Source organism: Eptatretus burgeri, unplaced genomic scaffold, assembly GCF_056783735.1.
Source record: "Eptatretus burgeri isolate ZD-2024b unplaced genomic scaffold, Ebu_testis_v1 Ebu_testis_scaffold_160, whole genome shotgun sequence".
NCBI lineage: Eukaryota > Metazoa > Chordata > Myxini > Myxiniformes > Myxinidae > Eptatretus > Eptatretus burgeri.
The window spans coordinates 28,987-48,746 of record NW_028222110.1 but is presented as its reverse complement, the minus strand read 5'-3'; the positions used below and the strand labels follow the sequence as shown (position 1 = coordinate 48,746).

At 47.2% G+C, this 19,760-nt stretch overlaps 1 protein-coding gene across 5 annotated transcripts in view; it reads left to right on the top strand.

Annotated features, from left to right (window-relative positions):
* The first annotated feature begins 502 nt into the window (after positions 1 to 502).
* The window catches only part of LOC147007449 (DNA cross-link repair 1A protein-like), a 35,307-nt gene continuing 16,049 nt past the window's right edge, over positions 503 to 19,760 (top strand). Inside the window, exons 1-8 of one of the 5 annotated variants that reach the window (XM_085867136.1) lie at positions 503 to 1,039; positions 6,633 to 6,803; positions 8,843 to 8,954; positions 11,174 to 11,299; positions 12,125 to 12,139; positions 12,386 to 12,529; positions 15,508 to 15,624; positions 15,977 to 16,122. In XM_085867136.1, the coding sequence (XP_085723262.1) occupies positions 928 to 1,039; positions 6,633 to 6,803; positions 8,843 to 8,954; positions 11,174 to 11,299; positions 12,125 to 12,139; positions 12,386 to 12,529; positions 15,508 to 15,624; positions 15,977 to 16,122 (943 nt within the window). In that variant the 5' untranslated portion in view covers positions 503 to 927. Of the gene's footprint in view, positions 1,040 to 3,193; positions 6,804 to 8,842; positions 8,955 to 11,173; positions 11,300 to 12,124; positions 12,140 to 12,385; positions 12,530 to 15,507; positions 15,625 to 15,976; positions 16,123 to 19,760 lie in introns of those variants that run through there. The other 4 variants (XM_085867138.1, XM_085867139.1, XM_085867137.1 and 1 more) reach the window with 4 other exon arrangements.

Here is a 19,760-nt window from a genome sequence, read left to right as displayed (position 1 = left end):
TAAATTGTCACAATTTCTAATTCCCGAGCAAGGTACAGAAATTGAGTCGTGCAGCATTCTGATGTCCTCAAGTTTTTTTTTTTTATAAACATGACACTGCTGATGTCTCTGCCCGAACATTTCTTTCATGAAGAACTCCAACTCCGACATTGTTATGTTTGGATAACGTTCTAAAGTGATGTTTGTTTGAGTTTAGTTCGACTTCCTAAGTCACCCGATCTCCTGAAGTTAAATCTTTCTCAAGACCCCAGTGCTGCCCCCCTACCATTACCGACGAGATCTGCCTCTGGTAGATGGAACGTGATCGACTTTCTTTCACCGAAGGTAAAATTGCTTCCGAGTCCCCATGATGCCTTGTGCACATCATAAATACGGACCTATCACACTTTGCCAATTGATTACTTGGATTATTTTTCACTCATGTCACGCTATCATTTTTGGGATGATTTCTTGTGAATGACTAATTTAAAGGCCTTTTAAATGATCTTTTGCAGTCTGTACAATTACTTGTTCTTTTGAACCTTTTTATTCTTCAATCCCCACTGGCATGTCTGAAAATTAGTTATACTTTCAGTCATCAATATGTCCTTCGTTATCTCTGCCACCGAAGGTGGACGGAGATGATGTTTTCACCCGTTTGTTTGTCGATGAGCACGATATCTGAAAATGTGAGGGACTGTCTCGGACAAAGCGTGGTGTACAAGTTGGGTTTGCGACAAGGACCAATTAATTTGATTTTGATGACGATCCGGTTCCGTATCCGAGAACACTTTTATTTTCCAAGTGATATTTCACCTTTGAGAGATGGGGCCAAAAACGATAGAAAGCTTGATATTTCAAAATGTTCTGGATGGATTCGGATGAAACTTGGTGGACAGGTTGGATAGGTGACGAGGCCGAATTGATTCGATTTTGGTTTCGGACTGGATGCAGACATGCACTCTACTGAGTGCCATTCAAGTTTGCTGCTGCTGTTCCTGCCAAAAGAGTGATGCAGAAAATGTTTTGAGGGGTTGGAGCACGAAAAGGAAATTCAAAGGTTTGGTTCCAGATGTTGTCATAAGCAGCGAACAAAGCATTACCAACCATAACATTCACTTTGTGGAAGTAATATTATCGATGATAAGTTGTATATTTGTTTTGTTTATACTCCTCACGCCATTACGAGCATAAGGCTGCCCAGGCTGTTCCACTCATTCCGCGTTACAATCCTTGATGGTCGTTACTGATTCGTGATACTGCCCTGCGTGTGCAGGAATTTGTAATTTGTTAATGGTGCCTGTGATAACTCACTGACTCTTCATGGACGACACCCTGGAATCGTTACCATCCACCAACTAGTGACGGTAGATGATGGGACCCCCAGTTTAACATCCATCCGAGAGACGGCACACACATCGATTAATCACGCTGCCTGTGAGACACTGGGATGGATGACAGTTTATAGCTGTGTCGAGTTTTGAATGTTAATGCAATAATAATTTGGTTTGAAGCAATAAGAACAGAGTTTTGAACATTTAAACTTTTGCTTTGGAGTTTGACATTCAACATCTGTAATTTAAACAGTTACAGCTTTTCACTTGAGACACACTTGTCTCTTGTTGGTAGAGGCTAAATACATCTCGGCTGGCCATCATGTTCACCTTCACCATTATCAGCAAGGCTTGGTGTATTCAGGAAGAATGTTTTCGCTAACCTTTGCTGTTTATTACACTTCATATTAGAATGGTACTGCCATTCAACAATCCAGTAAACACAATCAAATAAAGGAAGGAACACATCCTTTTCGTAAAGTGGAAGAAATAGAATACGCCGGTTCCTTCTCGAGGCAAAACTGGCATCACGGAGGAGGCAGGTACTCGGACAGTTGGACTTGTGCTGCGCATATGAGTGGCCCGGGTCATCTGCTCGGCTGACCAATCGTTATGAGAGCATTAGAATGATATACAGGGTGGGGCAGAGAAACGGTCGATTTTAAAGTCAATAATGAAATAAACATTTTGTATTTGCCAAATTACAAATATGCCATTTTAAAGTACAAAGCATGCCATTTATTTCTTGAAGATTATATCCTCGAGGTGACGTGCGTCTTTGCACAGGCATTCCTCGAGTCATCCACGCATGTTTCCAATGACGCGACGTAGCATCTCCAAAGAAGTTCCAGCAATTTTTTTGATGAAGTCTTTCTTTCAGCTCTTCAATCTTGTGTGGGTGATGAGCATACACTTTCCTTTTTAAGTGTCCTCATAAAAAAGTCACATTCTGGCAGGTCTGGAGACCTTGGAGGCCAAGTAATGTCACTATTCCTGGAGATGATGTGGTTATGAAAAAGTAGGCGTACGGCAGCCATTGACAATCTGGTGGTATGAGACGTCATGCCATTTTGTTGAAACCAACTGGCCTCATTAACTTGAGGAAACCTAGTAGCAAGTTGATTCGTCAAAAAAGTTGCGATCATGTTGGCATCGCGGAGATCGGTTTTTATAATCTCCCGTTTCTCTGCCCCACCCTGCATATGAGGCTAATGGTGTCTGTCTGTCTGTCTGTCTGTCTCTCTGGTCTCTCCCACCCTGAAACACAGAAACACTCCTCAGAGAGAAAAAAAACCCAAGTAAAAGATCCTTCAAATTAATCCAAACCTTTGGAAAAATTCTAAGCAGGGCGGCAACGTCCCGCTGCCTCACACCTGAATTATTATTTTTCTCTTTGCTGTTAAGAAGTCGATTTAACCTCCCATTTTGAGCTCTTCCTGTCCTTCAGAGGCACACTTTGTGATGGATGCAATATCCTGGCGAAAGCACCACTCCAGCAGTTGAAAGTTGGATTGATAATTGAACCCGGACGACACCGCAAGTTGGATATTTCTTTTTAAACTCCAGTTAAAACAGCCAGCAGTGCCATGTTCAGTGGATGGACATAACCATCAGATGAAGGGAGATTTTTTTTTGGTATACCTTGTCAAGGCTCGTATGAGAGCTAACACACAACGCACAGCGAGGGGGGGGGGGGCATGAGACAAGAGAGGTGGAAGTGGGAAGGACAAAACTGTGGAACAGAGACATTAGGAGATCTGTGAACGGGAGAGGGATGGGGCAGCAAACACAGGGTGTGCAAGATGGACATTACAGGGAATTTGAAGGAGGTGGGTTTGGGGGTTATTAACGGGAGGGGGGGGATGGGGAGGGGGGTTAGAAAAGATTGAGGTTTTGGATGAGGGACGACAAGAGGTGGTGGTGAACAACTGTTTTGAGGCCTGGAGGAAAGAATGGGGTTGAGTGAGGGAGTTTATTCCAAAGGGGCAGGAAAAATTGAGGAATGAAAGAGTGAAGATGAGCAGTGATTCGTGATTTTGGTCGTTTGACCAGAAGGGGGTTGTTGGTGGACCTTGAGCCCCCAACGGAAATATGGTGGGGACAAATCGCAGAGAGAGAAAGGGGCTCGAGACCGGAGAGGAGATGGTAGAAGACAGGAAGACCACCGACCTGCCAGCGGTGAGAGAGTGAGAGGCCCAACGTCTCAGCCTCATTGCGGGAGATGCCAATGATCCGAAATGCCTTAGTTTCCATAGCGTGAAGTCGAGAAAGGTGAGAGGCAGGAGCACCAGGCCAGAAGGGAGAGCAGTACTCCATCAGGCTGCGGACAAAAGCTTTGTATGTGGTCAGGAGTTCAGGAGGGCCGAGGAAGGACTTTGCATGACGGAGGATTCCCAATCGGTGACTGGCTTTGGAGGCCAGGTTGGAAATGTGGCTTTCCCAGGAAAGATTATGGTAGATAGTGAGACCCAGAAGCTTGAAAGAAGGGACTTCTTCCAGAGGATTGTTGAGAAAGTGGATGGGGGGGGGAGGAGGGTGGTCTAAACAGTTCTTTCAGAGAGATATAGTGAGAGTGAGAGATTTGTCTGGATAAACAAGACATGTTCCATGTGTTGAACCAGTTTGTGATTTTACCCAGATCTGCAGAGAGCGAAGAAGCTGTGATTGCCGGTCTGAGGGATGACAGGTGGTACGGCTGAGGGTGGAGTCAGTCATCAGCAAAGAGATAAAGAGGATTTTCCAGAGTTTGAGGGAGAATAATTAAAAAAAAAACCTTTTTCATTCAAAAGAGATCATTGATGAAAACCAGAAAAAGAACGGCCCAGAACGCGACCTTGAGGAACTCCAGCCTGGACAGGAGGAGGGGATGAAAGAACTCCATTTAGGGCCACACGTTGATTACGACAGGAGAAGAAGTCTGCAAGCCATGAGTGGAGATGGTCTTGGATACCATGGGAAGAGAGTTTGGTGAGCAGGGCAGGGTGCCAGACTGTGTCAAAAGCACGTGATATGTCTCGGAATATGGCTCTGATTTCCTGTCTGGCATTGAGGACCTCCATCCATTGTTGGGAGAGCAGAAGCAGCATATCCAGGTTAGAGTGACCTGGTCTGAAACCAAATTGATGATCGGAAATCAAGCCATTGGAGAAGAGGAAGGATTTCATGTCTGAAGCGATGATGGATTCCATAACCTTGCTGATGATTGGGAGAAGGTCGCTTGGTCTGTGGTTGCAGGGATCTGTTTTTGCACCTTTTAATGCAGGGCAGTGATGTTTGCAGATTTCCAAGCAGATGGCAGATGACTTTGAGCAAATGAGAGGGTGAGTAGAACAGAGAGAGGTGGAGCAAGAGCAGAGAGCAGGTTTTTTTGCACACGTGGGCTGATGCCGTCTGGACCGGTTGCAGAATCTGAGTCGAGGTTTGACAGCAAGCTCTCCACCTTGTCAGGAGAAAAGGACACAGAGTCCAGGGACAGTTGGGTGCGACTGGGTAAGGTGGGTACAGAAAGTGATGGGTTTTGGACACAAGATTTTGATGCAAACACCGAGTTTAAGTATTCATCTTTTCATGTGCGGTATCAGCAGTGTTGCCATTTGAGGTGAGGGAGGGGATGGAGGGGGAACATACACCTGAAACAGATTTGATTAGACGCTACCAGGATTTGGAGGAGGGAGAGAGGTTTGAGAGTTCAGACTCTGGCTTTTTTCTGGCTCTCCTGAGGGTAGATACACACTTGTTCCAAGCTTTATGGAAGGAACTGAGATTACCTTCAGTTGGGTTTGCTTTCCATGAGGCAAAGGCAAGTTGTTTCAGGACAACCCCCGAGCCACAAGATTCAGTGAACCAAGGGCGGGAGGAAGGGTCGGACAACTGAAGATGAGAGGGGATAAATCTGTGCATGAGAGGGGGGAAGCAAGTTTCTTTGAAACAATACATTTTTTTTTTACATACATTTTTATATGTTCTCATTGCTGGCTAAAACGTCAAGGTGTGACAGGGCTGAAAGCGGACACGCAGGTGGCAAGAGAATCGGCTCCTCCGGTGATAAACGGGTGATGCATGGAGTAAACTCGAGGGGGAGCACTCGGTAGAGTGCAAAACCTCCGCCGCCAATACTGCTTGGTCACTCAAGTGAACCTGATATCCTATTCATTCAATTTGATGTGAACAGTGCTCACAGAGTTATAGTTTGCAACTTTCCCTTTTACTTTTAACTTTTACATACTCAATTCATTCGTCATCACTAGATTCCTTGAGACAGAAATTGATTTTACGTGGGTATATCCACCTGAAGTTCCAAAATCAGCCGCAATTATAATTTTGGCATGTTTTTTGTTGGAAATCACTTGTCACATGGAGAAATGCCCCCCCAAAAAATCGAAATTTTTTTGAAAAAAAAGTTGCAATTTTTTTTTCTCTTACAATTTTTTTTTTTGGGGGGGGGTTGGAAATCACTTAAAACATGTAGAAATACAAAAACAAATTCTAATATTTTTTCAAAATGGCCACCATAGTGGCCATATTGGACTTTGGACCAAGTCCAAAATCTCATGGCATGATCCTTGGACCACACCTAATCCCCCCACCAAGTTTCGTCGAAATACGTCGAGGAGTTTTTCCGTAATACTGTTCACAAACAAACAAACAAACAGACGGGTGAAAACAGTAACCTCCGTCCATCTTCGATGGCGGAGGTTAATAAAGGCGGGAAAGGAATCTGTTTACACACGGATACGGATTGCCGTGAAAAGTCCGCCATCACCAGGGTGTCTGACGAGCCCCGTGAAGTCGACGAGCCAGCTGCTGTCGGTCGGACTTGGCAACGCACTGTCCCTGCTGCGGTCTCCGTGCAAGACCGATCGACCTGGGGGGAAGCGCGGGGCAAGGAGTCTCGGTCCTGGAAGCAGGTTGTTCAGAGAACGGATCTCCTGGAAATCCTCACAACCCACGAATATTAAAGCTGAGAAAACTGGTGCACAGGATGTTTGTACGGGACATCGTGGTCATAAGGTTGTCTCTCGTGGCCCGGGTTGGTGTCGCCTGCACATGCAAAATGTCGCGGATCGCCTTCACCTCCAAGCCGTTGATGAAGCAGATGGATATCAGGGTCTATTTTGGACACACACCCAAGCTGGAGGTGACCGGGTCTCCGAATGTTCCCGTCGAGGAATAGCCGTGATTTCCCAGCAAGTGAAGGGGACACTCGGAGCCGAGGGCATGGACGCCGTCTGGTGAGAAGGTCGTTGTCGTTACTTTGATTCCAGTTTTGATGTTGTGGTCAATGTGCTTTTACTAACTATGCCTGGTGTGTGTGCTCAGAGGTCGAGGAGGCGGCGATCGCACCCTCGGAGGTGAGTCTTAAATCGATGACAGAGCACCTTGGGAGTGGACAGCGTGGCGCTGCCAAGCGCGAACGAGGACTTCCGATCCTGATGAAAAAGCCATCTTCAAGAGTGGTGCGGCAGTGCCCCTTCCACAAGAAGATTCCAGGTCTGTTTACTACTGCGTGGACCCACCACCACCCCTCATCTCCCCACCCCCACCCTAACGAATCATATCTGGTCAACTATCGGGTTTGTGTCATTGTCAGAGTGCTGATTGGTCTCCATGGTCCGGCTCTCTCTCTCTCTCTCTCTCTCTCTCTCTCTCTCTCTCTCTCTCTCTCTCTCTCTCTCTCTCTCTCTCTCTCTCTCTCTCTCTCTCTCTCTCTCTCTCTCTCTCTCTCTCTCTCTCTCTCTCTCTCTCTCTCTCTCTCTCTCTCTCTCTCTCTCTCTCTCTCTCTCTCTCTCTCTCTCTCTCTCTCTCTCTCTCTCTCTCTCTCTCTCTCTCTCTCTCTCTCTCTCTCTCTCTCTCTCTCTCTCTCTCTCTCTCTCTCTCTCTCCCTCTCCCTCTCCCTCTCCCTCTCCCTCTCCCTCTCCCTCTCCCTCTCCCTCTCCCTCTCCCTCCCCCTCTCCCTCCCCCTCTCCCTCTCCCTCTCCCTCTCCCTCTCCCCTCTCCCTCTCCCCCTCTCCCTCTCCCTCTCCCCTCTCCCCCTCTCCCACTCCCCCTCTCCCTCTCCCTCTCCCCCTCTCCCTCTCCCCCTCTCCCCTCTCCCTCTCTCCCTCTCCCCCTCTCCCCCTCTCCCTCTCCCCCTCTCCCTCTCCCCCTCTCCCTCTCCCCCTCTCCCTCTCCCCTCTCCCTCTCTCCCTCTCCCCCTCTCCCTCTCCCCCTCTCCCTCTCCCCTCTCCCTCTCCCCTCTCCCTCTCCCCCTCCCCTCTCCCCCTCCCCTCTCCCTTTCCCCCTCTCCCTCTCCCCCTCTCCCTCTCCCCCTCTCCCTCTCCCCTCTCCCTCTCCCCCTCTCCCTCTCCCCCTCTCCCTCTCCCTCTCCCCCTCTCCCTCTCCCTCTCCCCCTCTCCCTCTCCCCCTCTCCCTCTCCCCCTCTCCCTCTCCCCCTCTCCCTCTCTCCCCCTCTCCCTCTCTCCCCCTCTCCCCCTCTCCCTCTCTCCCTCTCTCCCTCTCTCCCTCTCTCCCTCTCTCCCTCTCTCCCTCTCTCCCTCTCTCCCTCTCTCCCTCTCTCCCTCTCTCCCTCTCTCCCTCTCTCCCTCTCTCCCTCTCTCTCTCTCCCTCTCCTGAAGGATACACCATCCGAGGCGTGGGAGATCAATTGGCTTTCTCCGTGTCACAGGCTTGTTCAAAAGACCTCTCTGGGGCTATACAACAATGACGATATGTGGGTTGGCTTGTTTAGCATTCCCATCAAACCCTGACTCATGATCTGGCTGGGAATGTAAACTCAAATCCCAGACAACCATCCGTTTGTCGACTAATGTCCTTGTAAATCGTGTTGAAGGTTGTTACTCGATGTCGATGAATCTTGTCCAGGGTGTGATTTCTCCACAAGCTCCACCATGAGCTTTGCATCGCTCGCTCTCAAAATCCAACACCATAATTTATTAATTACTACTATTACGATGTTATGATCGTCTTTCTAAACCAACATTTTCCTTCACTGGCTCGATCTTCTCATTATTAAGGGATGATCTCTTTCTTTGTGATGAGGTACGACTGTTGTGGCATGTCCACTGCATTCTTTGAATGCCGACATAGTTCACACATGAACCTTTTTCCATTTGGATTAGGAGATTTTGGGTGGTGCTGCCTTTTTCTTGGTTTGGTTGCCCCGAGGGCATCAATGTCTGCCACCCTCCCAGTCTGGTTGCCCCGAGGGCATTGAATTAAAAACAAATAAAAATTGCGTTACAAAGTTAACCGTGCCTTGCTGAATCGTGCTGTTTCCGGAGATAGGTAAATGATCATAAGTTAGATAAGGGAGGGGTTTGTTTGTTTGATGTTAGGATTCAAGTCGTCCTTGTTTTGTTCTTTTTGATCATCGTCGAGACTTGCTTTGGAGGCTTGGCACGACTGAAGTGGTTCGGGCCAAGTTTCACAACAATTCACCTTCCTCTCCCTTGTACTCATTTTGAGAATAAGGGAAACGCAATTGTTGTGGGTCCTTCGACATACCTAATTATAGTTATGTTTGTGGGCAGAACACGAAGATGGACATACATACGTACGGCTGTCAATGGCTCAATCATCCCAGCAAGCTGGCACTCATTTTGCCGACCTCGGAAGGATGACGGACAAAGTCAACCCCACCTGGTATTAATTCAACAGCCGAGTGGGATTTGAACTCGGGATCCTCGGATCCCAAGCCCACCATCCCAACCATTAAGCCAACACCAAGCATAGGAGATCATCTCCTCTCTGAATGTTACTAGTTATACTTCTGTAGTTTTTTAACAAATGTGAATGTAGCATTACAATTATTGTGCAACTCCATCATTTCCTTCTGCTTAATACTGTTTACCTTCTGCTGGATTTTAACCTACAGTATGTCTGATCTTCCAGTTCAGAGTTCTCACATTAAACAACCACAGTACTCTCGTGGTCTCTTCTCATTTGAGAGGTCCCTGATATAACTTTCCACTGCTGTTAACTTGATGGATGAATGAAGGGTTGTTTGAGGTTCGGATCGAAGTCGTCTTTGTTTTGTTATCTTTGTTGAGACTTGCTTTGGAAGCTTGGCATCACTTAAGTGATACTGGGCAGAGTTTTGGCACACAATCCAGATTCCTACACCTAATACTGTACTCACTCATTGGAAGAATAAGGGAAATGCAAAATGTGGAAAATCAGAGCTCTGCCAGCCTTTCTCAGGGGTAGAACTGAATGCAGCCATCAACCCAGCCGAGGCAGGTCACGCTGCTGGCTTGAACGACGTAATGCCCGAGCGAATAAACAATTTTGTAGCCCAGTTATGAGAGTGGCTTCTTCACGTGTGCAACATCTGCAAGGAACACCGGCAAATCCCAAGATCTGGTGTCGTTCACGAGTGATATCAATCCTCAAGTCCGGGTCAGATCCATCAAAAATAAAAAGCTCTTGGTCAATATCACTCGTGTGCCGTACATATAAACTTTTGGAACGAGTCATCTTGACCCACCTAACCCCAGTGATTGAACTCCTACTTATCAAGGGACAGGTTCGTTTTTCTGTCAAGGAAGTCAATTGGTCAACCTCACACAGCATATAGAGGATGGATTTCAAAAAGTTGTCATTACAGAAGCTGTTTTTGTTGATCTTTCAGCCGCGTATGTGAAACCGTGAATCACCGCAGACTCCTTCAGAAATTATTCCACTTCACGAACGACCGACATCCAACGGAACTTGAGAACCCCAATTGAGAACAGACGGTTCTTTGTTGAACCGTTTGGGAAACCAAGTCGTGAGATCTATTCTTTCTGATGCCCTGACCAACTTGTCATCGTACTATGAAGATGATCATCTGCATGCCAACCCAAACAAAACTCAAGTCTGTGCCTTCCATCTGAAGAACAACAATGTTGACCAAAAGTTGTAGATATTGTGGAATGGAACCAGGCTGGAGCACGACACAAATGCTGTGTACCTCGGAGTAACCCGAGAATCCAAATAATTCCCTGACGTACAAAGTCCATTTCAGTAAACTGAAAGCAAAAGTCAGCAAGTTGGTGAATTCCAAATGGGGAGCCAACCCAACAACAATCCAATCAACAGTACCAGTCCTCTGCTTCTCCATGGCACAATATGGTTGCCCAGTTTGGGAACGATCAGTCCATGTCAACAAGCTGGACCCGGTGCAGAACTTGCTGTTGTTACATGACTGACTGTCTGTCCGATACCCATCAATACTCGCCGTCTTTATATGCTTGCTGGTATTGGACCACCTGATGTTAGGAGGGCAGTAGCAAGCCAGATAGAACACCTTAGAGTATCAGAGAATGAGAGATACCCTCTCCATGGGCATTCAAGTGATCCCTTTGCGGCTTAAATCTCGTCGGACCTTCGTATCGGTCCATTCGCGAGACGGTAATCCGACCTCAATGAGGCTGAACCTTTGAGATGAAAGATCTTCGCTGTCTTCAGATGTTGAGCTAATGACCCTTGAGCTGAAAGAGAAACTCCCACCAGGTGCTGATCAACCAGAGACGCAGCCTGAATGGACTATGTGCCGGAGTTGGAAGGTGTAAAGCAAATATGCTGAAATAGGCACACAGTGAAGTTGATGCCAACTGTGAATGTAGACTTGGACCCGGGACGATGGAACGTGTAATAAGATGCCGCACGATAGATGAGGCACGTTCGTCAAAGGACCTGGCAGAGGGTAATGGTAGAGCCCTTAAGTGTGCCCACCAGTGATGGGCTGTTGTGTGATGACACAAGAGGAATGAAGCTTGATTTGTCAACGCTCTGGTTCTTATTTATTTACTTATTGTCATTCTATTCTTTCGTCCACATATGAACCCCTGTCTACTCTGCCAACCTTTGTTGGAACACAGTTCTCAGTGGATGCATTTTCTTCTGGGGATATCCCAGACTGTTCGGCCTACTTTCTCAGCCATTTTCACTCTGACCACTACGTGGGCCTTTCTCAGCGGTTCCATCACCGTCTATACTGCAGCCAGGTAACTTGGTTAAATGTTTGTGTTGGAGCATTTGCATGTTGCCGATGCAAAAACGGTAAAATCTTGATCCATCATGCTTGTAGTTTATCCACTCTATTAACTTAATACCTTTTTTTGTCTTCTCTATCTACTAAACCCATTCTCAGTCACCATTACCTTAATCTGATTGTCCTTTTTTAACAGCCGCAATTATTCCCACGTTCCTGTGGGGTTGGCCGGGGGGAGTTTGTCCCAAGTCTTTGACAAACTGACTGGCCAGGCATGATGTTCGATTTGGGTTTCGAGCAGGAATTTGTAATTTGGCTATGATGACAGCGATAACTCTCCTACTCAGACAGGACGTCCAGTTTAACGTATATCTACATTTGTGAAACACCAGGATGATGGTTTATTGTCTGGCCTGGATTCTAACTCAGGTGAGATAGCTTGGAGGTGAATGTGTGTACTTCAAAGCTATCCTGCTGGTTACCTTAATCTGATTACCTCTATAACTCAACATCTCTAATCAGGGGATTTACCCAGGGTACCAGCATGCGATGGCCGATTCCCGAGATCTTCAATGGCCATAATGTAAATTTAGATGGGCAAGTTGGCACAAGGATGGTGTGCTCTGAGAGACAATGCTGCACCCTGAGAGCAGTTTTCAGATGAGTAACCAAACCTAGATTAGACGGCCAAATGGTGAGCATGTTACCAGCTGACCTGTCCTTCCGCTCCATTTATTGACGTATACAAGTTTAGAACCGTACTAACATGACCCGGAATTGCACATTTTATAAACATTTCCTGATTTTGAGCTTATTTGTGACCTGCTTTGAATTTCAGATCACAGGGAACCTGGTGAGTCTTCATCTGTGCGTGCCAGCTCAGTTTGTTCACACACTGCCTATGGATAAGCCATGTCAAGTGGATGGTGTGACCGTCACACTTATTGAAGCCAACCAGTGAGTTAACCGACAAGGATCATGTTCTTAGCTTCCTTATTGATGTTCTTTGCCTTCTGCTTGCCAAAAACCCCCTCAAAATCTTGGGCTGCCTTTCGTTTGATTATATCGATCTCAGATTGGTTCCTGCCTCTGGTCTCAGCTGCCCTGGCTCCGTAATGCTGCTGTTTGAACTGCCTGATCATACGTGCCACCTTCACACAGGAGATTTCAGAGCTTCACCTGCCATGGAGCAACATCCAGCTCTTGAGGGACGAGTTATTCACACACTCTTCCTTGACACCACGTAAAGCTCATGTTTTCTCCATTACCAACATTCTTTTTCTTTAAAGTTTGATAACCCCACTATTTTAAATTGTTGCTGTTATACATATCGATTTATTTTGACTTCCTATCCTGATGATCGTGTCTACCAGATACTTAAGTCTTTATTGCCACCAACACTTGTGAGTGGCGTTGTTGCGGCTGACACGACATTTATCGTTGGGCAATTCTGCCTTTCACAGACTAAAAGCGAAATGCAAAGTTCTATTTTAACTTTAATACATATCATCCTTTTGGTATCTCAATTTCGGAATGCCACTCTTTATTGCACGGAAATAAACCGCACCAAAGTACAGTCACTTATTAAGTTGCACCGAATTGTCATCAGCCAATCAACATGCCACACAAGTGTACTGCTATTGTTCTCCAGGAAGTTGCACTTTGCCCACTAATAGCTGTGTGAATCCAGTAATGGCTCACAGACCTGACGAGCATGTAGAAATCCATGCCTCGTATTGCGGAAACTCCGTATCTCAGAAAGAGTTATGCAAAACTGAAGAGAGCACATGAAACCGGTGCTGTTGATGGAGGTGTTTGAGGTGGAAAGCTGAAACGACCACTGCAAATACAGACATTACCACGTGACGAACATACATATCAGCACAAAGTGATCTACTAGATCGTTTCTGGGCCGAGCTCAACTTGGCGACAAGGAGTGGCTCAAGGAGATGGGCTGTATAGGTTAGAGAGGAGGAGGTTACAACTGGATATGTTTGAGATGATGAAGGGTATCAACAAAATAAGTGAACGAGTTCTTCAGCAGAATAGATAGTGATACAACTCGGGGCCACAGCTGAAGAGTTGAGACTATAGTAAGGCAGGAAGGGGTCCTTCACTTGGAGAGTAGTTAATGCATGGAATGTTCTCCATGGAAAGGTTGTGGCAGCAGAAACAGTGGATAAATTTAAATTGGAATTACATTGGTTCCCCCTCAAGTATTGGAGATGAAGTGGTATCGAGATGTTGGCAGGACTTGAATTATATATGAACACTCTCCTCGATGCTCTGCTTCAACACCTTGTCTTTTAACTGGCGCAAATCCAAGTCAACATGTTGTTACGTTTGAGGAGGGGGGGGGTATTCATTCAAAGGGTAATTAGGATGTTTAATTAGGTATGCCATGCTGTTCGAGTTTACCAGGATCTCCATGTAAAAAGTAGCAATTCAGTGGTGATAAGTTGTCTAGTAAATGTTAATTTCTTCAAGGGGGGAAATGATAATTGTCACGTAATTAGATAGGGACACGGGATAGGGTAACTGTGTCTGCGTAAACCCCTTTTGGTATTCTCTGGAGACTGGCCGTGACGTCACAGGACAGTGCAGCGGATGGCTCCGCCCCGTGGTCACGATTGGCAGAAGGCAACGGCGGTGGGCCAATAAACGGCTCGATTGGAAGTGACGAGGACAGGCGGATAAAAAGGTTCTGTTCGGGGTCGAAAAGGAAGAGGAAGAAGATCGGGACAAAACGATCGTGTTTTTTTGGTGTGGAGGCTGTTGCGCGGAGAGCGTCCTTGTTGTTGTGCTGATTCGATCGTGCTCTTCATCGTGTCTTAGAGCCTTGCTGAGCCTCGTGCCTCACCTTGGTTGGCTCTGGGGTTCTGCTGACTCGGAGTACGGGGTCGAACGGCGGGCGGACCTGCCTCCCTCTCCTGCTTGCAACTTGGCGCCAGAACTGGTTCCCTGGCGGCTGTGAGCGGACTTGGGCCAAGACCAGGAGGTCGACAGCACCACGGTTTCTCCTGCCCCCCTGACGAGAGCAAGGCCAGCTCATCCGACGCCGATCCAGGGACAGTTGCGTCCACACCACGGTCCAGCCTGACCACCAGAAATAGCTACGTTGTGTGTGTGTGTGTGTGTGTGTGTGTGTGTGTGTGTGTGTGTGTGTGTGTGTGTGTGTGTGTGTGTGTGTGTGTGTGTGTGTGTGTGTGTGTGTGTGTGTGTGTGTGTGTGTGTGTGCTTGGTGCCTTAGAGGGTTTGAGATCTGTATATTCATTGGAATTGTCTGTGTTTTTCCCCACGCCCGATCCCATACCATCCCGTCGAATCGCCCCGGATCCCTCTTCTTGCCGAGTCTTGTTATTTCTGGTAATAATAAAAACAAATCAACATCATCAACTCAGTGAAAAGTGACTCGTGCCACCTTCCTCGTCCCGTTTGCGGTAGAGCGATTAGAACCGCCATGTTTGGGTTATAAATAAATAAACCGCCTCCATCGTTTCGGCTCATTCTACGTTGGCGGGACTGTTCAAGTCCCGTGGACGTCACAATATAATTACCTTTCCGTCGCTTTATTTCACCGAGAAACCTTAGTCGGTCTTTACGGCTCATGACTATTATACTGTCAAAGGAAAAGCACAGCAAAACAAACCAAATTGGAGTTCTCTTTCAAACGAATTCACTTATAAACGAAACCTGGGGCTCCTTACTGATGCTTCCACTTTACGTGCACATGTGAGGTGTACAAAACGATGGAACGCTCCCACATGGAGACTTTGCCTTGTGCGAGCGGAAGCATGAAGTTTCACAGGCGGTGTATAATCTCCAAGTCACTGGTTTGCAAACCTTCCAGAAATAAATAATATAACCACACATTATTCCTTCAATTCCTCAGGAAGAATTTCCTCCCCAATTTCAGAGAAAGCTTTCACTATTAGAACATAACATCTTCGACGTGAGGAATCTCTGGCTCGCTCCTGGGAGATTGATCGGTTATCTCCGTGCTGCGCGCCTGTTCGAGGAGAACTAACCAGGGCTAATCAACCTCAACTATAAGAACAAAGATAAATGAAATTGTTCAGCAAAGAAAATGAGGCATGTTGTTTCCTGATGAAGGATGAATGCTTAATGTTGTTCCCGATCTCATTTGTGGTTTTCAGGATAGCTGTCTAGCTTGGGTTGGATATCAACCCAGCTATAAACTGTCATCCCGATGTTTCACAGGCAGGGTGATTCATCAATGTGTGCGCAGTCCCTCGGATGGACATTAAACGGACGTCCTGTCTCCCAACATTTGTTGATGGATGTTAAAGATCCCATGGTGTCTTCCGCAAACAGTAGGTGAGCTATCCCCAGCACCATTACAAATTTCTGCCCACTTGGTCGTGTATCCTGCATCCGAGTCGTGCCCCATCTCAGATTACAACCCCATCTAAGAAACCACTTCAGTACACCGATGTTCTGTGTAGAGCATGATGATGTCCCACCGGCGTCATTCAAAGTATTTTACAGGAATTACTTTATTTAGACAAGTGGACCTTGTGCAATGTTATGCTAATGTTAAGTCCAGTGCTGGGCCCCTCACCATTCCTCAGTCACCACCTCCACCATGTATTACATAAAATCGGCCTTTCTCTGCACCCACCATGACCCACTCTTTATTCTCTTTGAACCTCATTCTGTTTCGCTCTAGGTATTGCAATCCAAGATACGAGTTCCCCCCACAAGAGCAGGCTGTGCACTTTGTGGTCGAGAGGTGCGAGGCTGCGATCTGTCAGGATCCTGAAACACTACTGGTTATCGGTGCTTACTCTGGAGGAAAAGAAAAGGTTTTCTTGGGTAAGATTGTTTATTCGGTGGCAGAGGTTATGTTGTTTGTCTGTCTGTCTTATCAAAAATTTATGGATGGATTCGGATGAAACTTGGTGGATAGGTGGGGTGCATGACAAGAACAAGCTGATTAGATTTTGCTTCCGGTCCAGATGCAGATTCGGCGGATCAGTGGGAGACAAAATGTAAAACATTCAGGTGTGCACTCACCTGAGTGCCATTCCACCTCATAATGTGTCCGTCATGATCGTGTAATTATTGATCGTTTTGAGTTTCTTTAACATTTCTCATCAGAGGTTTTTAACCGGTTTGTCTTTTTAAAATTTCATCAATTTCAGCAATCTTTTAAGTGCATTATACAATGATTTGAACATTGTTGATTTCAAAAGCAAACACGTAAACCTTGGTGCAAGTGTGATTGAAATGAGAGCGAGAGAAGAACCTTCAGAGTTTAGGCTTTATTCCATTTGATTGGAGCCGCTTCTACGGGCACACCGGGGAATACAGGTTCAGCTAGGAGTACATAAGCAGTAACGTATACATGTGCAATTAATCATCGCAGAATAAATCCGCGTAAGCACGGAGTTCGATATAATCTCCATTCTCACCAGTCAATGAGCACCTTCAGTCAATGAGCACCAAGTGAACAGCCGATGTAAATGGCAATGCCCCGGGGACAATCACCCCGCACCGCGGAGACCTCCCCTTATACGCGAGACGCACAACATGTGATCCCGCGTCATGTCCCTCAATTCACCACATTCTCCCCACCTTTAAAATGCAACTAGGGGCCCATCTTACGCACCATGATTGCTTTAGCACTATAGGAGTATACATTTCAAGCAACGCGGACTAATAGATCTACAGAAGCATACATGCCAAGCAGTGATTATTTTGAGTTGTAGGAGCATGGTAATGAGCATCGATATATGATATAATGGGCATATAGGAGCATGAGCAGCGAGAATGCCGATAATCCCCTTTACAGATCGAGTCGTCGAGGGGGCCTTATTCGTCGACCTCTCCGGGAGTAAATGGCAGTTTCACTTGAGGGAGGCTCCCGATCCTCTTGGTGAGCCTCGACTTGTGCCGGGGATGACTCCTCGATCGCTCTCGGGTGGAACGCGGCAGCCCCGTCGCCCGGTGGAGTTCCTGCGGGGGGGAACACCTGGGGAGGGGATGTCAGAAGGAGGAGTGCCAGAAGGTGGTGTACCTGCGGGAGGAGTACCTGAGGGAGCCAAATGGCGAACCGACACAGTGGTCTCCCTGCCATCCGGGAGCCTGACATGAGCATACTCTGGATTAGTGTCAATGAGTTCGACCCCCTCCACCAGGGGTTCATACTTGCTTTGTCGTACCGGGCGTTTCATGAACACTGTTCCGGGATGGGTCAGCCAGTTGGGCACCGTTTGACCGTCAACATAACGTCGCTGGTGAGTAAACATTCGTTCGTGAAGAGTTGCATTGGTGGACGTGCAGAGCAAAGAGCGTATGGAATTCAGAGCGTCGGGAAGGGCAACCTCCCACCGCTCGGGGCCCAGTCCTCTTGATTTCAACGCCAGAGTTATGGCTTTCCAAATAACCCCGTTATACCGTTCCACCTGCCCGTTACCCTGTGGGTTGTAACCCGTCGTTCGACTAGTTGCTATGCCGAGCTCTAGTAGGAATTGTTTTAGCCCGGCCGACATGAAACACGGCCCTCTGTCTGAATGTATGTACGAAGGTTTCCCAAACATAGCGAAGAGGTCAGAGAGACATCTCACGACAGTGCCCGAGGTCATATCCGAGCACGGAAATGCGAAAGGGAACCTTGAATATTCATCAACAACAGTGAATATGTATCTGTTGTCTGTCTCGGTCGGCAGGGGCCCTTTGAAGTCGATGTTTAGTCTCTCGAAGGGGGAAGTGGCCTTGATCAGTCTGCCAGATGCCGCGCCATAGAATCTGGGTTTTAGTTCAGCACAAACAGGGCATGAAGCATTCATTTGTTTAATATCTTCAACAGAATAGGGAAGATTTTGTCTGCGCACGAAATGTGCCATTCTGGTTACCCCTGGGTGGCAGAGACACGTGTAGGTCTTGCAAAGCCCGACTGATTGTTGCCGAACTGTAGACCCGAGAGAAGGTATCTGCAGCAGGGTTTTCCCTCCCGGGCCGGTAAACAATGTCGTAACTGTAGCAAGCTAGGTCTATCCGCCATCTCATAATTTTTTCATTCTTAATTTTCCCGTTATTTTTCCCATCAAACATGAATGCCACGGATCGTTGGTCCGTAACGAGTGTGAAGTGGTTTCCCAGTAAATAATGTCTCCATTTCCGCAGCGCTTCGACGATGGCGTACGCTTCCTTCTCTATCGCTGAGTGTCTCTGCTCGCTTCCAGAGAGAGTTCTCGAGAAGAACGCGACGGGTCTCCCAGACTGATTAAGCGTAGCAGCTATGGCGTGATTTGAAGCGTCGGTTTCCACCACGAAGGGCACCGAGCTATCGATCGATAAAACCACGGCATTACTGATATCATCTTTGAGGTTGTGGAAAGCTGTCACAACAGCGGCATCTGGTGGAAAGTTTTTGCAATGCACTAGGGGATGTATTTTCTCGGAGTATTGCGAAATCCATCTCGCATAGTAAGCAAACATGCCGATCACCCGGCGCATCGTCTGCAGGTCCTGAGGTGGTGGTAGCTCACGGAGCGGGCGCAATCGTTCAGGATCAGGCTTAATTGTGCCGTCGGCTATTGTGTAGCCGAGAAGGTCAATTGACCTTGCCGAGAATACGCATTTCTCATAGTTGAGAGTCAGATTATATTTTCTAGCAATGCCCAAGAATCTGTCCAGATTCATATCATGTTCCCCCTGATCCCTACCGCACACTGTGACATTGTCCACGTAAACAAAAGTGTCTTTGAGGTTTTCATCTGAGATGATGTCGTCCATAACTCGTTGGAAGCAAGCTACTCCATTCGTGACACCGAATGGTATCCTTCTGAACTGGTAGAGGCGCCTCCCTGCCTGGAATGCGGTGTAAGGTTTGTCTTCCTCTCGGATGGGAATTTGGTGATAGGCGCTTCGCAAGTCGATGGTGCTGAATACCTTATAATTGGCCACGCGTTCGACCATCTCGTCTATGCGCGGCAGGGGGTAGGCATCGAGTTGGGTAAAGCGATTGACCGTTTGGGAATAATCGACAACCATTCGTTTCTTATGGTTCTGACTGCTGGTTACTAACACCTGTGCGCGCCATGGCGAATCGCTCGGTTCTATAATTCCTTCTTCCAGTAATCGCTTGGTTTCTGAAGTGATGAAATTCATGTCAGCAGTGGTATATCGCCGCGATTTGATCGCTATCGGTTTGCAGACCGGCGACAAGTTAGCGAACAGCTGGGGGACGTCACCTCCGCGGTGGTCAACGCATTTAAAATTAGACGAGGCTTGCTTCCTCCAAAGGGTATTTCGACGCTCGTGTGCTGCTTGAGGACATTATGACCCAGAATTACGTCTGCGCACAAATCACGAAGCACCAGTACCCTTACATCCCGATGCGTGTACCCTTTTACGTCCAATTCAACATTGCAGTACCCTCGTACGCGGGATTGTAGTGAGGTGGCGGCCATGCATACCGTATTGTCAGTCGGGTGGATTATCCATTT